We start from the raw sequence: 20,889 nt of genomic DNA on the forward strand, positions 1-20,889 counted from the left end.
CTTTGGTAAACCCTGCTGTTTGTGTTAAGAAACTAATGTCAAACTGTATTGAATGTTCTAATCCTTAGAAGCTGTGCCATACAGACATGTGGAAGTTCTTAATCTGTCTCATTTCTTCATATACCATACCTCTGAGGACAAAAGAATTCCCTTTTGTCCATTTCTTTTGACAAAACAAATGTTAAAGTTTAAAATTCATCTTGTAGTTAATATTTGGAAACTTTGTACAGCTTTAATACCTATTAACTACATGTTTGGGGGTTTGGTACTGCTGTTTTTCTAACAGTTAACCCCAAATTAAACTAGTAAGAAGGTGAGAACTTGGTCTCCACTTGATGTTGGTGGTAGCTAGTTGTGGTCTCCCTCCAAACCAAGCTTTAAGATCCAGTAGCTTCTTTATTTCCAACTCTCACATTGTTAGATGGCACACTCTAAGTAAAAGTGTGACACTGGGATATACTTAAGGAAGCAAAATATTCCATTAAATGTTTCTCCAATTTGAGAAATGCATAGATCCACTAGCCTCCCCTCCCCCCCCCACTTTTAATATAACTTCAATGTTATTTTTTACTATAATGTTACAGAATGTGTACAGAAAAACCTCTGCCTATAGTTTCTATGGGACTAGACAACTTACCATGAACTGATGACTGTTTTGGTGAATCTGTCACTGCTTACCACATATTGGTGAGCAGTGATAGGACTGGGGCAGTGGTGGGACTCCAGTGGAGGTGCTGGTCACTGTGCGTCACTGGGTAACGATCCCGGTGTCTCCTACCTTCACCTTAGCAGCACTGCAGCCACTGTGCCTCCAGATTGCTGTGATGTCATCTGGCCTTGGAACTGACCACAATTATGAAGTACATTCTTCATAACAGCACATACTTGGTGACAGTTAAAAGTATTACCACTCGGATTCATTGTGATACATTCTGAAGCAATACTTGGTTAGAAGGTACTCATGCTTAAGATGATGGCTGAGAGAAAAACATGTAGACTCTGTCAGAACTCAGAGACTGACAGACACACTGTCCTGAGGGGTAGGAGTGTGAGGCCTACTCAGGGCCCCAGCTGTGCTTGTAGATGGTGAGTTAGCCCCTGGACCCTGGATGTCCATTTCATTTCTAATGTAGTAGGTAATGGTACTTCCGTTGTAGGCTGATGTGAGAATAAGATGCAGGTAAATCTCTCCTCCATGAAGACAGTGGGTGTTCAATAAGTCTTTTTCTCCCTGTGGGTGCTAAAGAAGCCACAGATAAAAGAAGACATATCAAGTGTCTGAACAACGTAACAGTCTTTCAGTGGGTTTTGGATAGCTTTAGGGGTGACGGTTATCATTCAGGTGGATGGTAGCAGAATGAGGAGGGTTAGCTGGAGGAGTTTGACCACTGTCTCTTGCTCACTCTTCATCCATTTAAATGTTTCTACACACTTCCATGCTGTGCTTTGCTCTCCTATGCTGTAGCACTGGGCAGAAAGAAGTCCTGAAACAGGTTTTGCCCCTTGTATCTTACAGGAGCAACAGGTATCATCTAACAATTTGATATGAATAAAAAAAATCTCCCAGCGACTGTGTACTGAGAAATAAGTCCATACATTCAAATAGTTGGAAATAAACCTGCTTAATGTTTATTCCCAACAGGTAAAAACTGAAAAATGACAGCCCAAAGGAAGGGTGGAAATCGCTCTTCTGAAGTAATAGTCTATGTAGAAACCCACTAAATAGGTTTGGTAAGCCACTGAGTTTTCGATGTTAAAGCAAAAATTCTTCCTGTGAGCCAAATGTGGGTATCATGCCAATTCTATTCTGGAATATCTTATGCGTGGCCCTGAGACTGGCCTAAGTGTTACTTGTGGAGTTAATCATTACCCCAGCAGTGGTCTAAATTGCTTGATTCCGTGCTTGGTTCAACAGTACATACACTAAACTGCTTGATTCCACTGGGCTGCACACACAGGAGTCTCCAGGGAGCAGCATGTTCCCTTTGCTTTTTGTGGCTGGACTGGTGGTTCTGAACCTAGTGAGCTCTGCTAGGAGCCAGAAGACAGAACCCCTTAGTGGCACTGGGGACCAGTCCCTCTTCCGTGGAGCAGATCGACACGACTTTGCCATTGTGATCCCTCCAGGAGGCACAGAATGCTTCTGGCAATTTGCCCACCAGACTGGCTACTTCTATTTCAGTTATGAGGTGGGTACGTGGTCATACTGGGGACTTGTTTTTCTTGTTTGTTCATTTCCTTTTATAAAGGGGGTCAGGTTTTAAATAAACACAAGGTTCTAGTTGTCTTTATTATGCTATGACTCCCCACCTGTTAGTGAAATGGGTCTGCAGTTAAATGGAAACTTTATAGATGAATAATCACTAAAACATATGGTTTGGTTTCTCAAATTTGGGGCTGTGGCAGCGTGCCCGAAGTCATGGGACAAACTGGGTGCCTCTTCCTGGAGAGAGAATCATCACATTTACTTGAATTTGGAGATGAGAGGGGAAAGAAAGAGTCCATTTTTTAAATATTAAAATAATATGGATATGGTACCAAGCTGAACAAAAAAAAATCACACGGACTTTGGAGACAGACCCAGAGATTTCAAAGACGCTTCAGTTTATGAAGTTGGGGAAACAATATTACTCTCTTGCCTTTAGGGGTAATTCCCACAAATTGAAGAATCACCGACTCAAGGTTTCTCTATGTAATCAGTCCTGTTGCTTAAATACTTTAAGCCAAGTACTTTAATCCATGCTGTGCCCAAGGATGGTCTTGCTCACCAGTAACTTAGTTGTTCATTTCCTTTGTTCTTTACCTTGGAAACCTATTAACTTTCTAAATTTTGTTTACATATTAAAAAACTATATTAGTCTTATGCCAATGTAACTTAAAATTCATTTTATACTAACTTATCAGAGATTTTCCTTATCTCTGAATTAATAATAGAATAGTAGCTACCACACAGCTCACAGCCTGGGCTTGTCCAGCTTGGAGACAAGTGCCTATTGAATGCCTTACTTGCTGTCAAGTATCAAAAAAGCCCAAGTCTGGTATACCACTGGGGACGTCAAAACCAAGTTGAGTTCAGCCAAGAACTACATGGCCAGATTCAAGCTCTGAGACACGTTTTCTCACCAGGTGCTACTGGCATTTTGGACAATTCTTTGTCTTGCTTACTGTTTCTAACATGGCAGGATGTTCAGCATTGCTGCCTCCCGGCCCTCCCCTACTCGCATGCAACATCAATGCGATACCTCAACCCAAATTCAAGGTGGGGGTTGGGCAGTACCACCCCTGACTGAGAACCACCGTACTGATGGTCACTGGATGTCAATCTTACCATTCAGTTAGCTTCCTGATGATGTAGCACGGGCTTTCCTCCCTCTTTAATGTGTCTCGGCAGGTTCAGCGGACAATAGGAATGTCACATGACCGGCATGTTGCTGCCACTGCACATACCCCACAGGGTTTCCTTATAGAGACCTCTAAGAATGTTCGGGGACAGATTAACTTCTCTACCCACGAAACAGGTCTGTTTTCATTCTCACAGCTATTGTAATAATCATGTATTTCTTTGAAACTGGGAAAATAATGAGGAAATATTGAAATTAATAAGTACTGAGATGCAAAAGCCCTGACTTTTCCACATATGGATGGTGAAACAGTAGGGGAAAAAAATTAACCTTGAAAACCAGAAACCAGATTTCCTGTAGACTGCCAATGGCCAAGGACATTAATCAGATGTCCTTGATTGGGCTCCAGAAGCTCGATTTTATTTCATCATCTCCAGTGAACCAGATTATGGGAAAGTGATCAAAACAGGCAGATCCATTTATGATACAGAATTACAATTAATAAATTTATTATGGGATAGTACCCCAGTCATCGGAACAACTTGAGCCAGTTACCAAAAAGCAGACTCAGAATATAAGGAAAATGCATGGCCATGACAAATATCCACATTCTACAACAAAGCACTTCTCCAGTCGCCATAAAATTCCCACAGTCAGATCGAGCCTGTCCTCACTCCGGACAGCACTAGTCAGTATGAACTGTTCTCTGTACCAGCCAGGTGCACAAAAAAAGACAGTATTTCTCAACAGGTACATAAGACAATCCTTCAGTTCACAGCACAGGGTATCAGCATTATTATTTAACATCTTGGCCCCGATATGCCAGTAGTGCCTTCCAGTCGCTTAAGACGATCAAATACCCTGCCACATCTTTCGAACCCTGCTCCTCCCCACTGCTCCCCCACCGCCACGTGCAGGAGGCGACCTCAGTTGAGAATAAGCATCAGTACATACCCCAAACCAGCAGCCCCCATACAAACCACCTTGCAGGAAGTCACTCCCGGATAGCTTCTTTCATTCATACAGCATCCATCTTTTTCCTACTTTCAAGATCAAGATGATATCCCAGCTCTAATGGTGTACAAGCAGGCAAACAATATGCTCTTAATATGCTTGTGGTTAGAAATAGCTTAGAAGATGTGAGAATTACAGGTTGAAAAAGATGAAAACGTTTTCTATCCAATACAGAGCTCAAGTTACTAAAATCTGGCAAAACATTATAGTATTTAGTAAAATACATTTCAGGTAGGATCTTCCACATCAAAAACTGAATCTTTGCAGTTTTGTCTATAGTAGCACATTTAATTTTGGAGAACAGTTATCTCCAGGGAAATTTAGAGGGTTGGAGGGTAGGAGATCAAGAACTTGGTAATGATCTCGGAATTTGTACAGGTTTTTATCAGCTTTGTCTAGCAAACCAGCAAAATCGCTTTGCTTCCGTCCAAGTATACCTCAACTTTGGAGTCTTCTATGAGGGGCCTGAGATGGACCACAAAGAGAATGAAAGAAAACAACTGAATGATACTCTGGATGCAATTGAGGTAACTGTTCCATGGGAGAGAAACATCCATGGAAACTAAGTTTAAATTTGGAGGAAAGATTAGAATTAGTGGGAATAATATCATACTAGTAAAAGCTCATTTGGGTAGAAACCAAACAGGCGAAAAGATTTGAAGCCTTTAATTTTGTGACTTGGAGCTCTTGAAATTCCTCACTTGATGCCTCTACCAGGCATCAGCAAATAATGGCTCGCAGCCTTTTAATTTAGATATAATACACCACTTTTAGTGTACAGTTTAGTGGTTTACAAAGTCCTGCAACCATTACCAGCATCTAATTCCAGAAGTTTCATCACTCCAAAAATAAACTGCATGCCTGTTATTCACTCTCTGTTCTCCATGCCCCCCTAGTCCTGGGTAATCCCTCACTAATCTATTTTCTGTTTCTACAGATTTGCCTCTTCTGTACATTTCACATGAGGGGACTCATACAATGTGGCCTTTTGTGTTTGGCTTCTTTCATTGAGCATGTTTTCAAGGTTCAGCCACATTGTAGCATGTGTTAGTACTTCATTCCTTTTTCTGGATGAATAATATTCTATTGTATATATGCAATGTATTTTGTTTCTTATCAGCTGGTAGGCATCTGGGTTATTTCCACTTCTTGGCTATCATAAATAATGATGCTGTGAGCACCTGCATATAGATTTTTGTATGAACATACTTCTATTTCTGTACACATAAAAGTGGTATACTCTGCTAGTATGATAACTTTTTAACTTCAATGAGGAACTGCTCTTTTCCACTGTGGGTAACACATTTTACATCCCACCAGCAGTGTCTGTTGAGAGCTGCAATTTCTCTATATCCTTGCCAGTGTGTTTGTTATAGCAATCTAGTGGGTGTAAGTGGTATCTTGTGGTTTTTGAGTTGTGTCTCCAATGACTAATGACACTGAACATTTTTCCATGTGTTTTTTGGCCTTTTGTAATATCTACTTCAGAGAAACATCTATTTAAATCCTTTGTCCATCTTAAAATCTAGTTTTTTTAAATGGTGGAGTTCTAAGAGTCCTTTATATATTCTAGATAACAGTCCTTTATCAGATATATGGTTTGCAAATATTGAGTTGGCCAAAAAAGCTTGTTCAGGATTTTCTAGCCTATCTTCCAGAAAAACTTTTCAACCAATACAGTATTTTATCCCACTGTTTGGGATCTCTCTCCACTTTCTTGACAGTCTCCCTGATGCACAAAAGCCCAGTTTTTGTAAGTCAAGTTTTACTGGAACAAAACAATGCTCATTTGACAATTATAGTTGGTCCCCCTCTGTATCTGCAAGTGGAGAATCTGAAGATATGGAGGGCTGACAATGGGACCAGAGCATCCTCTGCAGGTCCTGGGACCAACCTCCCTGAAGATACTGGGGGACAGCTAACTGGGCACATGTCCGTGGCTGCTTTTGTGCCACAGTGGCAGAGTTTAGTAACCGCAACAGAGACTGTATGGCTTTCAAAGCCTAGAATATTTACTGTCCGGCCCTTCAGTAAAAAATTTGCAGGCTCTTATCTTCTACCATATACAAAGAACAGAAGACACTGCCCAGAAATCATTGATGTGCTGAGTATATGTCTACATCTAGACATACTCTGGAAGAGCTTTCTGGTTTCAGCACTGAAGTTTTTCATTGTAAAAATTATTTTTTAAAAACTGACGTCCAGGTAATTTTTTCATATACAACAAAACTAGCCATTTACCAACAACTCCAATAGCCCATTTTTTTTTGTTCTGCACCCTCAATAGCCAACTTTTACATATCATAAAATCACGTGAATATAGGAGGTTAGTGTTGGTGGGTGCCCAGGCGAGGCTAGATGAGAGGTAAAAAGGAACCCTTTCTGTATTCCACTTTCTGTCCCACAGGAGAGCACACGAAAGGTGCATTACAATATCTTTCACATGTGGCGACACTACAACTTCGCTCGCATGAGAAAAACAGCTGACTTTTTCCTTCTCCAATCAAACTATAACTATGTGAATTGGTGGTCAACAGCCCAGAGCCTTGTCATTGTTCTTTCTGGGATCCTGCAGCTGTATTTCTTGAAGCGTCTCTTCAATATCCCAATGACTACAGAAACACAGAAGCCAAGATGCTAACCTCAAATGACTACAGTGCCCTAGCTCTTTCCTTCTGGGCACAAGCTTTGTTAAATCTTTGTAAAGTTGGGAAAAAAATCAATTTTAGAAAGTTGTACTCTATGGCTCTCATCTACACAGGCAAAACAGCAATAAAATAATAAAATGTGTTAAGTTCTGACACTGATTATTTCTAAAGTATGCACTAAATGCTATCATCAAAATACTGCCCATCATATTGCAATCTCTTAACCTTCACTATATCTATTTAGAAATTAACAGAGAACCTTGGAAGAGAAAAGAGTTGAAACAAATGGGACAAAAATATATAAACTGGGGTTTATATGTTGCATACTAAAACAGGAGTTGTAGAGTGCTTTGCTATAACTGAAAAATGCTTTCTTTTTAGAGATGTCATCTTCAGAATTTAAAATAAGCAGTATATGCACTAAGGAAACTACAATGCTATGCTAAGTCACTTCAGTCGTGTCCGACTCTGTGTGACCCAATAGACTGCAGCCCACAAGGCTCCCCCATCCCTGGGATTCTCCAGGCAAGAACACTGGAGTGGGTTGCCATTTCCTTCTCCAATGCGTCAAAGTGAAAAGTGAAAGTGAAGTCGCTCAGTCAAACCGACTCTTAGCAACCCCATGGACTGCAGCCTAACAGGCTCCTCCGTCAATGGGATTTTCCAGGCAAGAGTACTGGAGTGGGGTGCCATTGCCTTCTCCGAAAGAAACTACAATACAGGGAGTTAAATTTTTTCTATGATATGCTTTTTTGCTAAAAAATACTTTAATAATTCTAAAAGTAATTTTGGAAGGCATGGGGGAGGACGGAAGAGCTGAATTATTATTGCAGGGTCTCTGATTAGTGCTTTTTGTCCAATCCAGTGAGGTAATTAAAGATTTATAAGAATATACATATAAATGAATCACTCTGCTGTACACCTGAAACTAACACAATATTGTACATCAACTATACTTCAAGAAAAAAAATTGAATTAAAAAACCAAAAGATTTATAATAGAAATCAAGGTGATAAAAATAACATTCAGCCAGGGATCATACCATTCAAGAAAAAGATCAAGAAAACCGCTTGCTAAAACCAGGATAATATAATCAGATTATGTTCATAATATCCTATTCTTAGTAACAGAAATACTCAGTATAAGTGTTATAAAAACAAGTCTTAGCATGTATTCAACACCATCATTTGCCAAGCGTTGTGTTAGGTGCTTTACAATCATAATTCTAAATTTTAAAAACTATTCTTAGGAAGATGGGTAAGGTATTTTCAAAGAAGAAGGAAATGAAGCTTATTGAAGTTTAATGACTCATCTAAGGCCATATAGCTGGTAAATGTGAGAAACGGTGTTTGAATCAGAGTTTTTTCTTCCATACCACACAGCACCTATCATATAGAAAAGCCACAGAATAAACTGCCCTTACTATTTTATCTAGATTTCATTTGTAAAATCCCAAACATGACCTACTATTTTGATATGGCAATATCTATTTTTCATAATATTAATAAATAGTTAAGAAAATTCATTATGTCCTTATCATGTGTTTGGAAAAGTGTTATCACAGATAACAATAACAAGCTATTCTTGTCCTCAGTTCCAACAATTTAGAACCTGTTACTCAAACAAGAAGCCCTCTGATTCAAATATAAAACAGTAATCTATTGAGTCACAATCACAAAGATCCAAAACCCCATTTTTAAGTCATTTCTGCATAGTAAGAATCCAGCCTGCATTTGTCGGTGATAGAGAGAATATTAAACTAAGAAGTCCCTGAAGAGGTCACAGTGTTGACAAAAATTCAACATGACGGTGGCGCCTACAGAGACACAGGAAACAAAACTAGGCCCTTCCACACAGCCACAAGTCCTTGCGACGATTTTGCTTTAAGTCAATGTCTCTTCATGTCGCACATATTCCCCAATGTCTGCTTGATGAAATACCACAATCGCCATGGGGTCTACTTTCCTGCAGTCTTGTGTGGACTTTGCTGCCACCCCAAAACCCTGGGATTCAAAAGAAGAGACACTGATTCACTCAAGTCATTCAATAAATACGCATTGAGGTCTGGAAACAACAAAGACGAAAAAATACAGTTTTTTGAAGAATTCAAAAGGTGCCAAGAATTTAGCCTCTCAAGAGCAGACTGAAAACACATTCTTCTTGAAAGAAAAGATACTTGATTATTTAACAGCCACCATCTCTACTCACCAGAGGGACATCTGCCATGGAGTACACCACGACTCCCTGGTACTGAGAAGTGTTTTCAGTGATTCGCCCAAGTCCAGATTTCAGCACATGGTTCCCATACAGAAAGGACTGCTCTGCTCCAGGTTTTATCCACACTTTATACTAGAAGAAAAAGAATTAAACCCAAAAGACATAAAAATGCTAACAGTTACACCCTTATAGATCAGCTAGCTACCACGTCTGTGGTTTATTCTTCTTATGAACTAAGCTTTTCTTACTTTGACATTGAATTATGTGCGTGTATGTGTATATTCAGTTGCTCAGTCGTGCCCGACTCTGTGACCTCAAAACTGAAGTACCTTGACCTATAATACTATGTCAGTTGGAGGTACAAAACATAGTGATTGTTATTTCCACACATCATTTATTTTGTCATATGAATTTTCAGGGAAAGAGGCCTGTTTCCCTTAAACCGTTCACTCCATGACGAGAACTACCAAGAGATTCTTTCCTCAACTCTTCAATTTCTCCCATGGGCTAAACGTTTAACAGCTCTTTTTCTGTACCCCAATGGGCTCCTCTTCATAGCCACCTATTTGCTTTTCAGTCTCGAGCTGCGTCTGCACAGGCTTTTCCATTTTTGCTGGAGATAAGACCACTACGCAGCCCCACAGGGTTAGCTCCTAGCCCCCAGCCCCAACGACGCCCAGGTAGCAGATGTACAGCTTCAGGTGCTGGCACTGACCCTAGGCACGGTCAGCAACTCCGCTGCATAGCAGATGTGCCTAATTCTGCGTTCTGACGTGGCCCTCGGCCTACACTGACTCCATCCCTAGCGGCGAGCTGAAACCACCCTACAAACCTTGGCATAGGGTGCTAGGTAATCCAGAGCCGTGATGTGCAACCGAAACTTATGGGTCTTGGTGAATTTTCCGAAGCACGTCCCCAACGACACCAGCTTGTCACCGGAGATATTGGCGGCCAACTTCAAAATCTTCTCACTGAAGGGATAGGGAAAGAGGAGGTGAGGGAGTACGGTGGGACCCAGACCCGAACCCACTCCACGCTGCCTACCTGGCCCCGCGCCGCCTCACCTCACGTAGTACACCCGGTCGTTGTGCAGCCTGAAACAGTAGGTGCCGTCGGGCCTGTCGACCAGCAGCTGAAGATTCTCCCCGATGCTGAGAGAAAATGAGGACTGGAGACCGCGCCCGGAGTCGTCCACGCACCGCGACCCCCGCCCCACCCACGCCCGTCCCCGCCAACCACACACTCCCTCTTCTGCTCCAGCGCTCTTACTATTTTGCTATCTTCTCAAACATTACTCGGGTCTCCTCTTCAGTAAGCGGCCTCATTTTCCCGCTGGGTTGCAACGCCGGATCCTCGTGCCTCAGTTAGCGGAAACGGAAGCCCAGCCGCCGGGCTCTCCTTGGCAACCCCAAAGCCGGCCTCTCTAGCTGCTTTCTAATCGTTCCCCACGCTAGCGCCCGGTAGTCTGGAGGACTCTCGGGAAAAGAAAGCCGGCCTGACGAGAAACCATAGAGACCGTGACCGCCCCCCCCGCCGCTTCCGGTTCTAGATAAGAAAGTCAGCGCCCTCCCTGGACGGGAGAGGAAGTGACGCTGTTGCCGAAAAGATGGCGGCGACGGCGACTATCCCATCTTCAACTACGGCCTCGGCCACGACGACAGCCACCGCGGCTGCTCTCGGGGAGGTGGAGGATGAAGGGCTCCTGGCATCGCTGTTCCGGGACCGCTTTCCGGAGGCCCAGTGGCGTGAGCGGCCTGACGTGGGACGCTATCTCAGGGAGTTGAGTGGCTCAGGACTGGAGCGGCTGCGGCGGGAGCCCGAGCGCCTGGCCGAGGAGCGAGCGCAGCTGCTGCAGCAGACGCGCGACTTGGCCTTCGCCAACTACAAGACCTTCATCCGCGGCGCCGAGTGCACCGAGCGCATCCACCGCCTCTTTGGGGATGTGGAGGAGTCGCTCGGCCGCCTGCTCGACCGCTTGCCCAGCTTCCAACAGAGCTGCAGGTGCGACGGGCCTGGAGCTAGAGGGGCTTCTAATAACTGTAATAGCTGTCTTTATGATGATAGAAGTACTTAACACTTAGTGCTTACCATATTCCAGCTTCTCCTCTGAGCATTTTATTAATCTTTTTAAGCATAACAGCAGCCTTCGAGGTAGGTATGCCATTCCCATTTTGTGTATAAGGAAGTTGAGACCTCCCCAGGATGTTTCGAAGTCAGAATTGGAACCCAGCAAGCACGTCCCTCTTATAGGGCTGTTGTGAGCACTAAATGGAATGCATACAAAGCACTTATCATTGGGTCTGACATATCATAATTAACACCCTACAATTGTCAGTTTAATGTATGTGCATATTTACGTAAACATACACACATCACACATATACACAACACACACGTACATAACGATAGCTTTCAGAGATCATCTGATCCAAAACTTTCATTGACAGGAGACTGACGGGGAAATCCCATTTGGGAGCAGTAATACTCAAAAAAAACCCACAAAAACCCCACCAAACTTCCTTTTTGAACCATATTCTGCCTCTCTCCTTCATAATCCCTAATTCTGCCTTCCGGCCTTTCATGAGAAAAGTGTTTTCTTTAGAGTCTTTCAATATTTGAGAATAGCTTTCATATTCTTCCAGTTCTCTAGAATAGAGAGGGGGCTTCACAAAGCAGGCCTCTGCAGTTACAGAGAAGGGAGACTGTAGCAGGAACTAAGGTTGGACAACAGCAGAGAAGATTAAGAGGCTGGGGGAACTTGAGGATTAGGTTGTAGTTCAAAGCTACTAGGGGCATCACGCAAATAACAGCTGTTATTAAAGGAACATTTACTCCATATCAGATTCTGTGTTAAATGGTTTACACCCATCAACTCATTTAATCCTCACGTCCTTATGAGATGGGTCATAGTACTATTTTACTAATGAAGAAACAGTTCAGAGAGACTTAAGTACCTTGCCATGGCTTGTTAAGTGGCATATCTGGATTGAAATCTTTTTTTTTTTTTTAATCACTTACTAGTTGTGTGATCTTAGACAAGTTGCTTAAAATCTCTGGGATAAAAGTACCTGATGAGTTTGGTGTGAAGATTAGATTACATTAATCGTCTAGCCTGGTGTCAGTTCATAGTAAGTGCTTGGTAACTGGATGCACAGTAGTGAACTACCAAATGTTCTCCTGACTTGCTAGGAATTTTGTGAAAGAGGCTGAGGAGATCAGTTCCAATCGCCGGATGAACACCCTGACTCTAAACCGGCACACAGAAATCCTGGAAATCCTGGAGATCCCTCAGCTCATGGACACCTGTGTCCGGAACAGCTATTATGAAGAGGCCCTCGAGCTGGCAGCCTATGTACGCCGACTAGAAAGGAAATACTCCTCCATCCCTGTCATCCAGGTAGCCAACTTGCCCAGAGAAGACTCAAACCGATGTTCTTATGGTCAGTAATTCTGTGGTCATCACTGACCCTTTAGGCATAAATCTTGGGGAAACTCCTTGCATATTTCACATCAGTTACTGCAAGGCAAGCAGGCTTGCTCATAAAACATACATTCATTATTCAGTCAATTGATAAATATTAACCACGGGCTAGACAGTGATCTAGGTGCTGGGGAAGTAGTGTGAACAAAGGCAAGGCTGTGCCTTGTGTGACTATAAGCTGTTAACTGGCAAATAAATAATATCCTTTCAGATAGTGAAATACGCCAGGGAGCGGGCTAGAAAACTAGGTGGGTTGCTCCAGGAAGAGTGGTCAGGAAAGGCTTTTCTAGAGAAGTAACATTTAAGCTGAGATCCAGATTATGAGAAGCCAGCCTGATGATGTAGGGAGACACCAAACCAGAAAGTGTCCAACCAAGTATAGCAGGCTAAGGAGAGAAGAAGTTGGGAGTGTTTAGAAGTAAACAAGACAGCCATTCTGGCTGGTATGCCGTGAGCAAGGGGAGAGCGTTAGGACGCAGGTGAGGGAGGAGAACCAGGCAGGGCCTGTAGGCCACAGTGAACCAAATCTTTGTTGGTGAGCCTGGATGCATCAGTTGTAGGAGGTCTGTCTCATACATCAGGACAGCAGTGGGAATATTGATTGGCAATATTCAGGGCTAGTGGAATGGACTGTGGGGAGTGTCTTCCCCAACGTACTGACTCACCCTGTGTTGTCAGGGCATTGTGAACGAAGTGCGCCAGTCCATGCAGCTGATGCTGAGCCAGCTGATCCAACAACTGAGGACCAACATCCAGCTCCCTGCCTGCCTCCGTGTCATTGGCTTTCTACGGCAAATGGATGTCTTCACCGAGGCTGAGCTGAGGGTCAAGTTTCTTCAGGCCCGAGATGCTTGGCTCCGTTCCATCCTGACTGCCATCCCCAATGATGATCCCTATTTCCACATCACAAAAACCATCGAGGCCTGCCGTGTCCATCTCTTTGATATTATCACCCAGTACCGTGCCATCTTCTCAGATGAGGACCCTCTGCTGCCTCCTGCCATGGGTGAACACATGGTGAATGAGAGTGCCATCTTCCATGGCTGGGTGCTGCAGAAAGTCTCACAGTTCCTGCAGGTGCTGGAGACCGACCTTAACCGAGGGATTGGCAGCCGTCTGGACTCTCTGCTGGGCCAGTGCATGTACTTTGGGCTGTCCTTCAGTCGAGTAGGGGCTGATTTCCGGGGTCAGTTGGTGCCTGTTTTCCAGCAGGTGGCTATCAGCACTTTCCAGAAAGCAATTCAGGAGGCTGTCGAGAAGTTCCAGGATGAAATGAACTCTTACACCCTCATCTCGACTCCAGCCGTCCTGGGCAGCAGTGCCCTGCCGGCTGCTGCTCCAGTCACTCAGCCAGGGACCCTGCAGCCGCCCATGGTGCTCTTAGACTTCCCGCCTTGCCTGCTTCCTCAACAGCATTCTGGTCGCTTTCAATGATCTGCGCCTCTGCTGCCCTGTGGCCCTGGCGCAGGAGGTGACCAGGGCCCTGGAGGACGCCCTTGACAAGGTGAGCGCAGACTGTTGGCTCTCTACTGGGGCCTCCTTTTTTTTTTTTTTGCCGGGTCGGGGGGGCGGTGGGGGCGCTCCTTTCGTTACAGGTGGCAACTTTTGTAATACACCAGTCCGTGTGACAGGGTGTCTGTTGACTTAGGTTTAGTGTGGTTTTAGAGGTTTTTCTAGTTGAAAAGGTCTGCTTAGTCCTCCTTCGTGAAGTGGCTCACTTGTAGTAATTTTTCAGTGATGTATTGGTTTTCTGTTGCTGCATGACAAACTCACACAAACATAGCAGAAACAATACATATTTATCATGTCTCAATTTCTGTGGGTCAGGAGTCCAGGCACAGTATAACTGGGCTGACCTGCTCACAAGGTTGCAGTCGAGTTGTTGGCCCGACCGACCGTGGACTCATCTGGGTCTCAGGATCCCCTCCTTTCAGGCTCATTCACGGTGGCGTATTCCTATTCCTTACAGTTGTAGGACTGAGGCCCTCAGCTCCTAGAGACCACCCCACTCCATGAGCAGTTCACAGCTTTTGATTCTTCAGAGCCAGTGGGAGAGCATCTCTCCTGCCTGAGTCTCTTCCTCAGTCCTCTTTTTAAGAGGCTCATCTAATTAAGTCAGGCCCACCCAGGATAACTTCCTTTTTCATTAATTCACAGTCAGCCGATTTGGGATGTTAATGAAAACTGCAGAATCCTTCACCTTTGCCATATCCTGTTGGTTCTGCCTGTGCTCAAGGAGGAGGAGAAAACACAAGGGAGTGGGTACCAGGAGGTGGGGATCACAAGAGCCATCTTAGAATTCTGCCTAATATAAGTAACACTACTGATCCCACTAATATCCGAGTATGGTGCACATTTTTAAACATTAAATCTTTAGATGTTGAGGTGCTTCTTATAATTGATGGCATCTTATAGTCCCTGTCAGCCAGGTGGCAGTTGTGACGTGGTTGCATCAAGTCTTTCTGTTGATGTCCTCCGGTAAGAAACAGCAAGAAAGCATGAGCAATGAAACTTTATAGGGTCAGTGAAATTCAGATAATAGTAATTACCTAATATCCATCTAGAGCTTACCTCATGTCACATAGATCATCATACTTTATACATATTCAGCCTTTATCCTCACAACTCTATGAGGTTAGGTCCTTCTGCTGGCTCTGCTTTATAGATGAGCGAACTATCAGACACAGAGGGCTTAATAATCACTTAGAGGCCACAGAAGCACTGAGTACACAGCTGGAACTAGAGCCCAGAACATCTAGCACCAGAGGCTCTGTTATTTACTTGTTTGTTTGGCAGTACATTGCAGCTTGTGACCAGGGATTGAACCCAGGCCCTCGGCATCCTAACCACTGAACCACCAGGCAATTTCCCAGAGTCTCTGCTCTTAACCCTGTTACAGCTGTCTGTAATGTTAGCTAGGCTTGCTCTGTTATTTGTATGTGGAAATAGTGAATGTTCTTTGTATGTGGAAATAATGTATGTTCTTTTCCAGCTCTGTTTTCCTTCTCCTTTACAATTTTCTAGTGGTTCTAGCATTCTGGAACGTCAGAGGCCTTACTCAGTAAAACGCTGGTATTTTCCTGGATCCATCAGAGTTCTAGTCCATCTCCCATGGGAGCCAAAAATGATGTATTCTGTGTATTTCATGATGTTCCTGCACTGGAATTGGAAACTGCACCAATAATAAAACTAGTTGAGTAAGAAATACATCATTGAAGTAACAGAATTGTGAAGACTGACCACAATTGTGAATTTAAACAAGATAATGATGTACTGTTTGGAAAGACTGTTCTTTTGGAAAACTTGAGGGCTGCACATCTTTGTCACTGCTGATGGGGATAGATTAACAGGTAATTGGTGGTGCCCTTTTCTCCTAGGTAACTAAAGTAATCCTGGCCTTCCATCGTGCGGAAGAGGCTGCCTTCAGCAGTGGGGAGCAAGAGCTCTTTGTCCAGTTCTGCACTGTCTTCCTGGAAGACCTTGTTCCTTACTTAAATCGCTGTCTCCAAGTCCTTTTTCCTCCAGCTCAGATAGCACAGACCTTAGGTAAGAGATGAGAAGATAAGATTTTTAAAACTATTTTATTGACATAATTCACATACTAAATAACTTACCTATTTTTAAAATTCAGAGTTTTTAGTAAAAATGTACAGAGGTGTGTGCAACCATTGGTATCATCTAACTTTAGAACATGTCCATCATCCCAAAGATCCCTGGTGTTCATTCCCCAATCCCACCCTTGAGTGAGTGAGTGAAGTCGCTCAGCCGTGTCCGACTCTTTGGGACCCCATGGACACCAGGCTCCTCCGTCCATTGGATTTCCCAGGGAAGAATACTGGAGTGGGTTGCCTTTTCCTTACCCAGGGAACTTGCTGACCCAGGATCGAACCCGGGTCTCCCACATTGAAGACAGACGCTTTACCGTCTGAGTCACCAGGGAAGTCTCTAATCCCACCCTTAACCCCTGGCAACTACTAACCTACTTTCTGTTGCAGTAGATTCTCCCTTTCTGGACATTTCTTATCAGTAGACTCATTCAATATGTTTATATCTGGCTAAGGGAAAGAAGCCAATCACAAAAAACCACTATGATTCCACTGCCATGAATGCTTATAGACGGTGTTTATGAAGTATTTTTTTGTAATTTGCCTTCGTATCCCTTTGTCCACTGTCTCTGTGCGGTGAAGGGCATGTGGGAGAGCAGTGGGCAGTGGTCCCACCAGCAGAGTGGCTGCTCTTGGCTCCTCCAGCTTCTCTTTGGCCCTGTCCGGGGAAGCCGATGCCTGTCCTGGCTCTCCTGGCACTGTCTATCTCCATCCGCCCTGCACTGAGCTGTTCCGATTACGTTCACAGTCTGGCTTTACGGCACAGCTCCCTGTCCCCTGTCACAAAGGTGACTTACTGTACTGAAATGTGGTAACTGTGTTCGTTACTCCCAATAAGTATTTTGGGTTTTTTCCCCTTGTGACACATAAATATTTAAACTTATTAAACGCTTTTTTCACTTATGTTCTTTACCTTCTGTGTCAGGCATTCCACCCACTCAGCTCTCCAAGTACGGAAACCTGGGGCATGTGAACGTCAGCGTCGTCCAGGAGCCTCTGGCCTTTATTCTGCCCAAGAGAGAGCCGGTCTTCTGTCTGGACAAGGAGCTAGTCCCTGAGCTCCCGGCTCCAGCGCCAGCACTGCCGCCCAAGGCGCCAAGCCCCGAGCCCATCACCCCGGTCACCCCGGCTGTCCCTGACGCGGGGCAGGAGGAGGTGGAGTCCGCGGGGCCCCCGCAGCCCGACGAGCCTAGTGCGGGCATCTGACCGGCGCTGCCTGCCCCCCAGGCTGATGCGGCCGGTATCTGGACTTGGGGCCGGGGAAAGTTAGGCAACCCCGGTGGGAACGGGTGTTGCCGCGCGTGGGAGAGGCTGCAAAAGGGGTAATTCAAGAGAGAACCCCCAATACTGTAAAGCAACCATATTCCAATTAAATTTTAAAAATAGTGAACCTTTTGGCTATTCTTGAAAATGCTTGGTTAAACTATCATAAAAGGGACTTAATAAGGCTGAAAGCCGCCGCGGAGAGGCAGGCTGCGTACGGGGAGCGGCGCCGGCGCTCCCGGAAGGGGCACGGAAACTTCACTTCCCGGCGTCCCTGGTGGCGGAGCCTCGGCTACGGGGGCCGGCGAGGGACGCGGCCGGCCGGAAGACTGCTCCACGCGCCATGGGTCTCCTGGGGGCTGGGCTGCTGCTGCGGTGGCTGCGGGCGCCGCGCTGCGTTGGGTCAGCCCTGCTGTGGGGAGAGCGGGTAGCGGTCGGCGGCGCCCGGGCCTACAGCTCCACGCCCACCCGGGATGGACTCGAGGGGCCGGCGCGCCGGCGCTCCTACTGGCGCTACGTGCGGCGTCTGGTGCAGGGAACGCCGGAGCCGCCGTACCCGCGCGTGTGCCAGGTTGGGGATCCGGCGCTGCGGGCCGTGGCGGCCCCGGTAGAGCCCGCGCAGCTGGCGGGACCCGAGCTGCAGCGGCTGGTGGAGCGGCTAGTGCAAGTGATGCGGCGTCGGCACTGCGTGGGCTTGAGCGCGCCGCAACTCGGAGTGCCTCTGCAGGTATTGGCGCTGGAGTTCCCTGAGACGCTCTTCCGCGCTTGCGCGCCGCGTGTGCGCGAGGCCCGTCAGATGGAGCCCTTCCCCCTGCGCGTGTTCGTGAACCCCAGCCTGCGGGTGCTGGACAGCCGCCTGGTCACCTTCCCTGAAGGCTGCGAGAGTGTCGCCGGCTTCCTTGCTTGCGTGCCCCGCTTCCAGGCGGTGCAGATCTCAGGTGCGGAGAGGTGGGGTCCCTGGGGCGGCGACTGGGTGCCTGTGTGCTCCCCTTCAACCTATGTAGGCGGCGGGCTCGGATCCCACGAAACAGTTTACCCCAAGTTGCAGTTAAAGTGTAGACATGTTGATGGCTGATCTCAGGAGCCTACCGACATGAACAAAGAGCAGACCCTAGAGTGGACGAAATTCAGGACTGATGGGATGGGGCAGGAGGTGCCTGTGAGAGCAGAGCCAGCTCAACCGGGGCACAGGGGTGGGGACTGGAAGAGTGGCCTGGTTCCACTGTGAGCTCTCACCCCGTCCTCTGCCCTGTCGCTCACCCTGTGTCTCTTTTCTCTCTCTCTCTCTCACACACACACACACATCTCTGCTGCTATTAGATCTGTCGTGGTGGCTTGGGAGAAGTGGAACCCAGCTTTGCCTAGCTCAGGGTGATAAGCCAGTACCTGTCTGTCATACCACAGGATATTCTGCAGAATGTGATTCTTTGCTGGAGGGTTGGGATGGTGGTTCTTCTTGAGCAAGCCACTTGGGAAGATCATGTCTCATTTTAGCCCCATAGTGAGCCTAGCAACCCCCCTGTCAGGGTTGGGAACCTGGTTGAATACTTGGTAGAGTCACAGTTCAGACTTCATTTTTTAGGATGGAGAGGCGCTGCCGTCTGCATTCCCTTCCGATGTTGCCTCTTGTAAACACAGCCAGGGGCAGGGAAGGTCTTAGTAGGTTGAGAATGACGCAGTTCCAGCATGTCCTCACCCAGGCTGTACCTTCCTTTGCAGGGTTGGACCCTAGAGGAGAGCAGGTGGTGTGGCAGGCGAGTGGGTGGGCAGCCCGCATCATCCAGCACGAGATGGACCACTTGCAGGGCTGCCTGTTCATTGACAAAATGGACAGCAAGACGTTTACAAACATCCACTGGATGGAGGTGAATGACTGACCAAGACACACACACTCCAGCTTTGAGCTGGGCACATCTTCCTTGCTGGACTTGGTGCTGGCTCTGCTCTGACAGAAAACAACAGACTGCCAAAGCTGCCGAACTGAGTTGGAGGAGGATGCTAAAAATGTGTACCCTGAAATGAGCTATGGACAATATATCTTCAACTTGAAAAGAGAAACATCTCCCCTAAAGGAGTGGGCATTTCCTAGCAATTTTGTATAGAGATGGGAGGTGAGGGGTGCAAATAAATAGCCACTCTCAGTAGACGTGATTTCAGAAGAGTGTAGCCATCTATTCCCCAAGCCAAGATCAGATTACAATGTAACCCCCAAACGTCTGAAAGCTATGTTTAAAATGCAGATTAAGGCTGTGGTTGCTCGTCTTCACCAATGTCTTATGTTACAAAGGGTCCATGTGTGTTACTTGCACAGTCTCTGTTTGTTTTGGATACCAGTCTGCCTGTAGAAGCAAAACACAGGACAGAATATCCCCAGTTCAATGACAGTCTTAACGTAACTGAGTGGTCATACATTTTTCAAGGTTCAGATACAGTTTAGGTCTCGGGCTTTTGCTTTCCACCTTTAACAGGCCTGGGGAAGGTTTTCCTGCTGAGATCTCTTAGGTAGCTGGTACGTGGCTCATTCTTTGGGTGGAGGCCATGGAGCAGGGCATGGAGCGATACAGGTTTCCCTGTGATCTGAAAGAACGTTCTGACGAAGCCTTTCCTAAGCTGAAACAGCACACAGGGAAGAAGCAGTTACGGAGGACACATCATGCTAACAGATGCACAGAATAAATCGAGATGCAGCACAGACGCTCACAGACACGGTGCAAAGCGATGACGGCTGGATGCTGAGATGCTGAGTGTAGCTCCTGGGGAAGGAGCTTGGTGGTGCCACTCTGGCTGCTCTGAGTGCTTGCTGCTTCTGTAAGAGCTTGCTGCAAAACAGAAGTGGAATGCTGTTTTGGCTTTTGCCTTTTTTGTTAAAGTGAAAGTCCTCTTCAAGTTTCTTTCCATTAGTGAAAACAGGTACTAATGTAGGTCTTTCAGAGAAGCAAAGCAGTGCAAAGTGGTTTCAATAAGTGGGGACTGCCTGTAGTTGAGAAGGAGCAATGAGCCTTTTCCTGTCACAGTCAGGGCAGAAACAGAAAGCAGGACATCTATTTCCTCGTCACCACACTTATTCTGAAAAAATAAACCAGCATCATGGCGACAACGGTTTTAGCTTTAACATTCTGTCAGAGCTTTGTCAAGAGGTGAAGGAGCTCATTTTTATGTTGAGTTTTGCCATGCAGGTACTCTTACCGAAGTCCTCCAAAATCCAAATACAGGTATAGTAAGAAGTCCAGTAAGCTGTTTATAGAGAAAATGTATCTTAAACAGTAGTTAATCAAACGACCCAGGAAAGACCCATTCTTCCCAAGTGCTTTCTCTAAACA

General features: G+C 45.7%; 4 protein-coding genes across 6 annotated transcripts in view; 3 read left to right on the top strand and 1 right to left on the bottom strand.

Annotated features, from left to right (window-relative positions):
• Window positions 1-10,685, bottom strand: part of NIP7 (nucleolar pre-rRNA processing protein NIP7) — a 65,553-nt gene extending 54,868 nt beyond the window's left edge. Inside the window, exons 1-5 of one of the 3 annotated variants that reach the window (XM_070388092.1) lie at window positions 10,490-10,685; window positions 10,285-10,371; window positions 10,053-10,191; window positions 9,212-9,352; window positions 891-1,240 (exon numbers count right to left, since the gene is read on the bottom strand). In XM_070388092.1, the coding sequence (XP_070244193.1) occupies window positions 1,010-1,240; window positions 9,212-9,352; window positions 10,053-10,191; window positions 10,285-10,371; window positions 10,490-10,545 (654 nt within the window). In that variant the 5' untranslated portion in view covers window positions 10,546-10,685 and the 3' untranslated portion in view covers window positions 891-1,009. Of the gene's footprint in view, window positions 1-890; window positions 1,241-3,815; window positions 9,007-9,211; window positions 9,353-10,052; window positions 10,192-10,284; window positions 10,372-10,489 lie in introns of those variants that run through there. The other 2 variants (XM_005896506.3, XM_070388093.1) reach the window with 2 other exon arrangements.
• On the top strand, window positions 1,236-6,996 carry TMED6 (transmembrane p24 trafficking protein 6). The gene is made up of 4 exons (XM_005896505.3): window positions 1,236-2,189; window positions 3,392-3,518; window positions 4,734-4,882; window positions 6,763-6,996. Exons 1-4 carry the CDS (start codon window positions 1,977-1,979, stop codon window positions 6,994-6,996), a joined length of 723 nt encoding a protein of 240 aa, XP_005896567.3. The 5' UTR covers window positions 1,236-1,976.
• Window positions 10,686-10,787: 102 nt separating the features above from the next.
• On the top strand, window positions 10,788-17,696 carry COG8 (component of oligomeric golgi complex 8). Its single transcript, XM_005896508.3, is given in 6 exon segments — window positions 10,788-11,221; window positions 12,410-12,617; window positions 13,380-14,095; window positions 14,097-14,205; window positions 16,079-16,247; window positions 17,232-17,696. Coding segments are annotated over 6 exon segments (1,878 nt in total). The 5' UTR covers window positions 10,788-10,826; the 3' UTR covers window positions 17,513-17,696.
• Window positions 17,697-17,784: 88 nt separating this feature from the next.
• PDF (peptide deformylase, mitochondrial) lies at window positions 17,785-19,720 on the top strand. The gene is made up of 2 exons (XM_070388091.1): window positions 17,785-18,507; window positions 19,289-19,720. Exons 1-2 carry the CDS (start codon window positions 17,913-17,915, stop codon window positions 19,444-19,446), a joined length of 753 nt encoding a protein of 250 aa, XP_070244192.1. The 5' UTR covers window positions 17,785-17,912; the 3' UTR covers window positions 19,447-19,720.
• The last annotated feature ends 1,169 nt before the right edge of the window (window positions 19,721-20,889 follow it).

The sequence above is a fragment of the Bos mutus genome, chromosome 18 (genome assembly GCF_027580195.1).
Source record: "Bos mutus isolate GX-2022 chromosome 18, NWIPB_WYAK_1.1, whole genome shotgun sequence".
Taxonomy (NCBI): Eukaryota; Metazoa; Chordata; class Mammalia; order Artiodactyla; family Bovidae; genus Bos; species Bos mutus.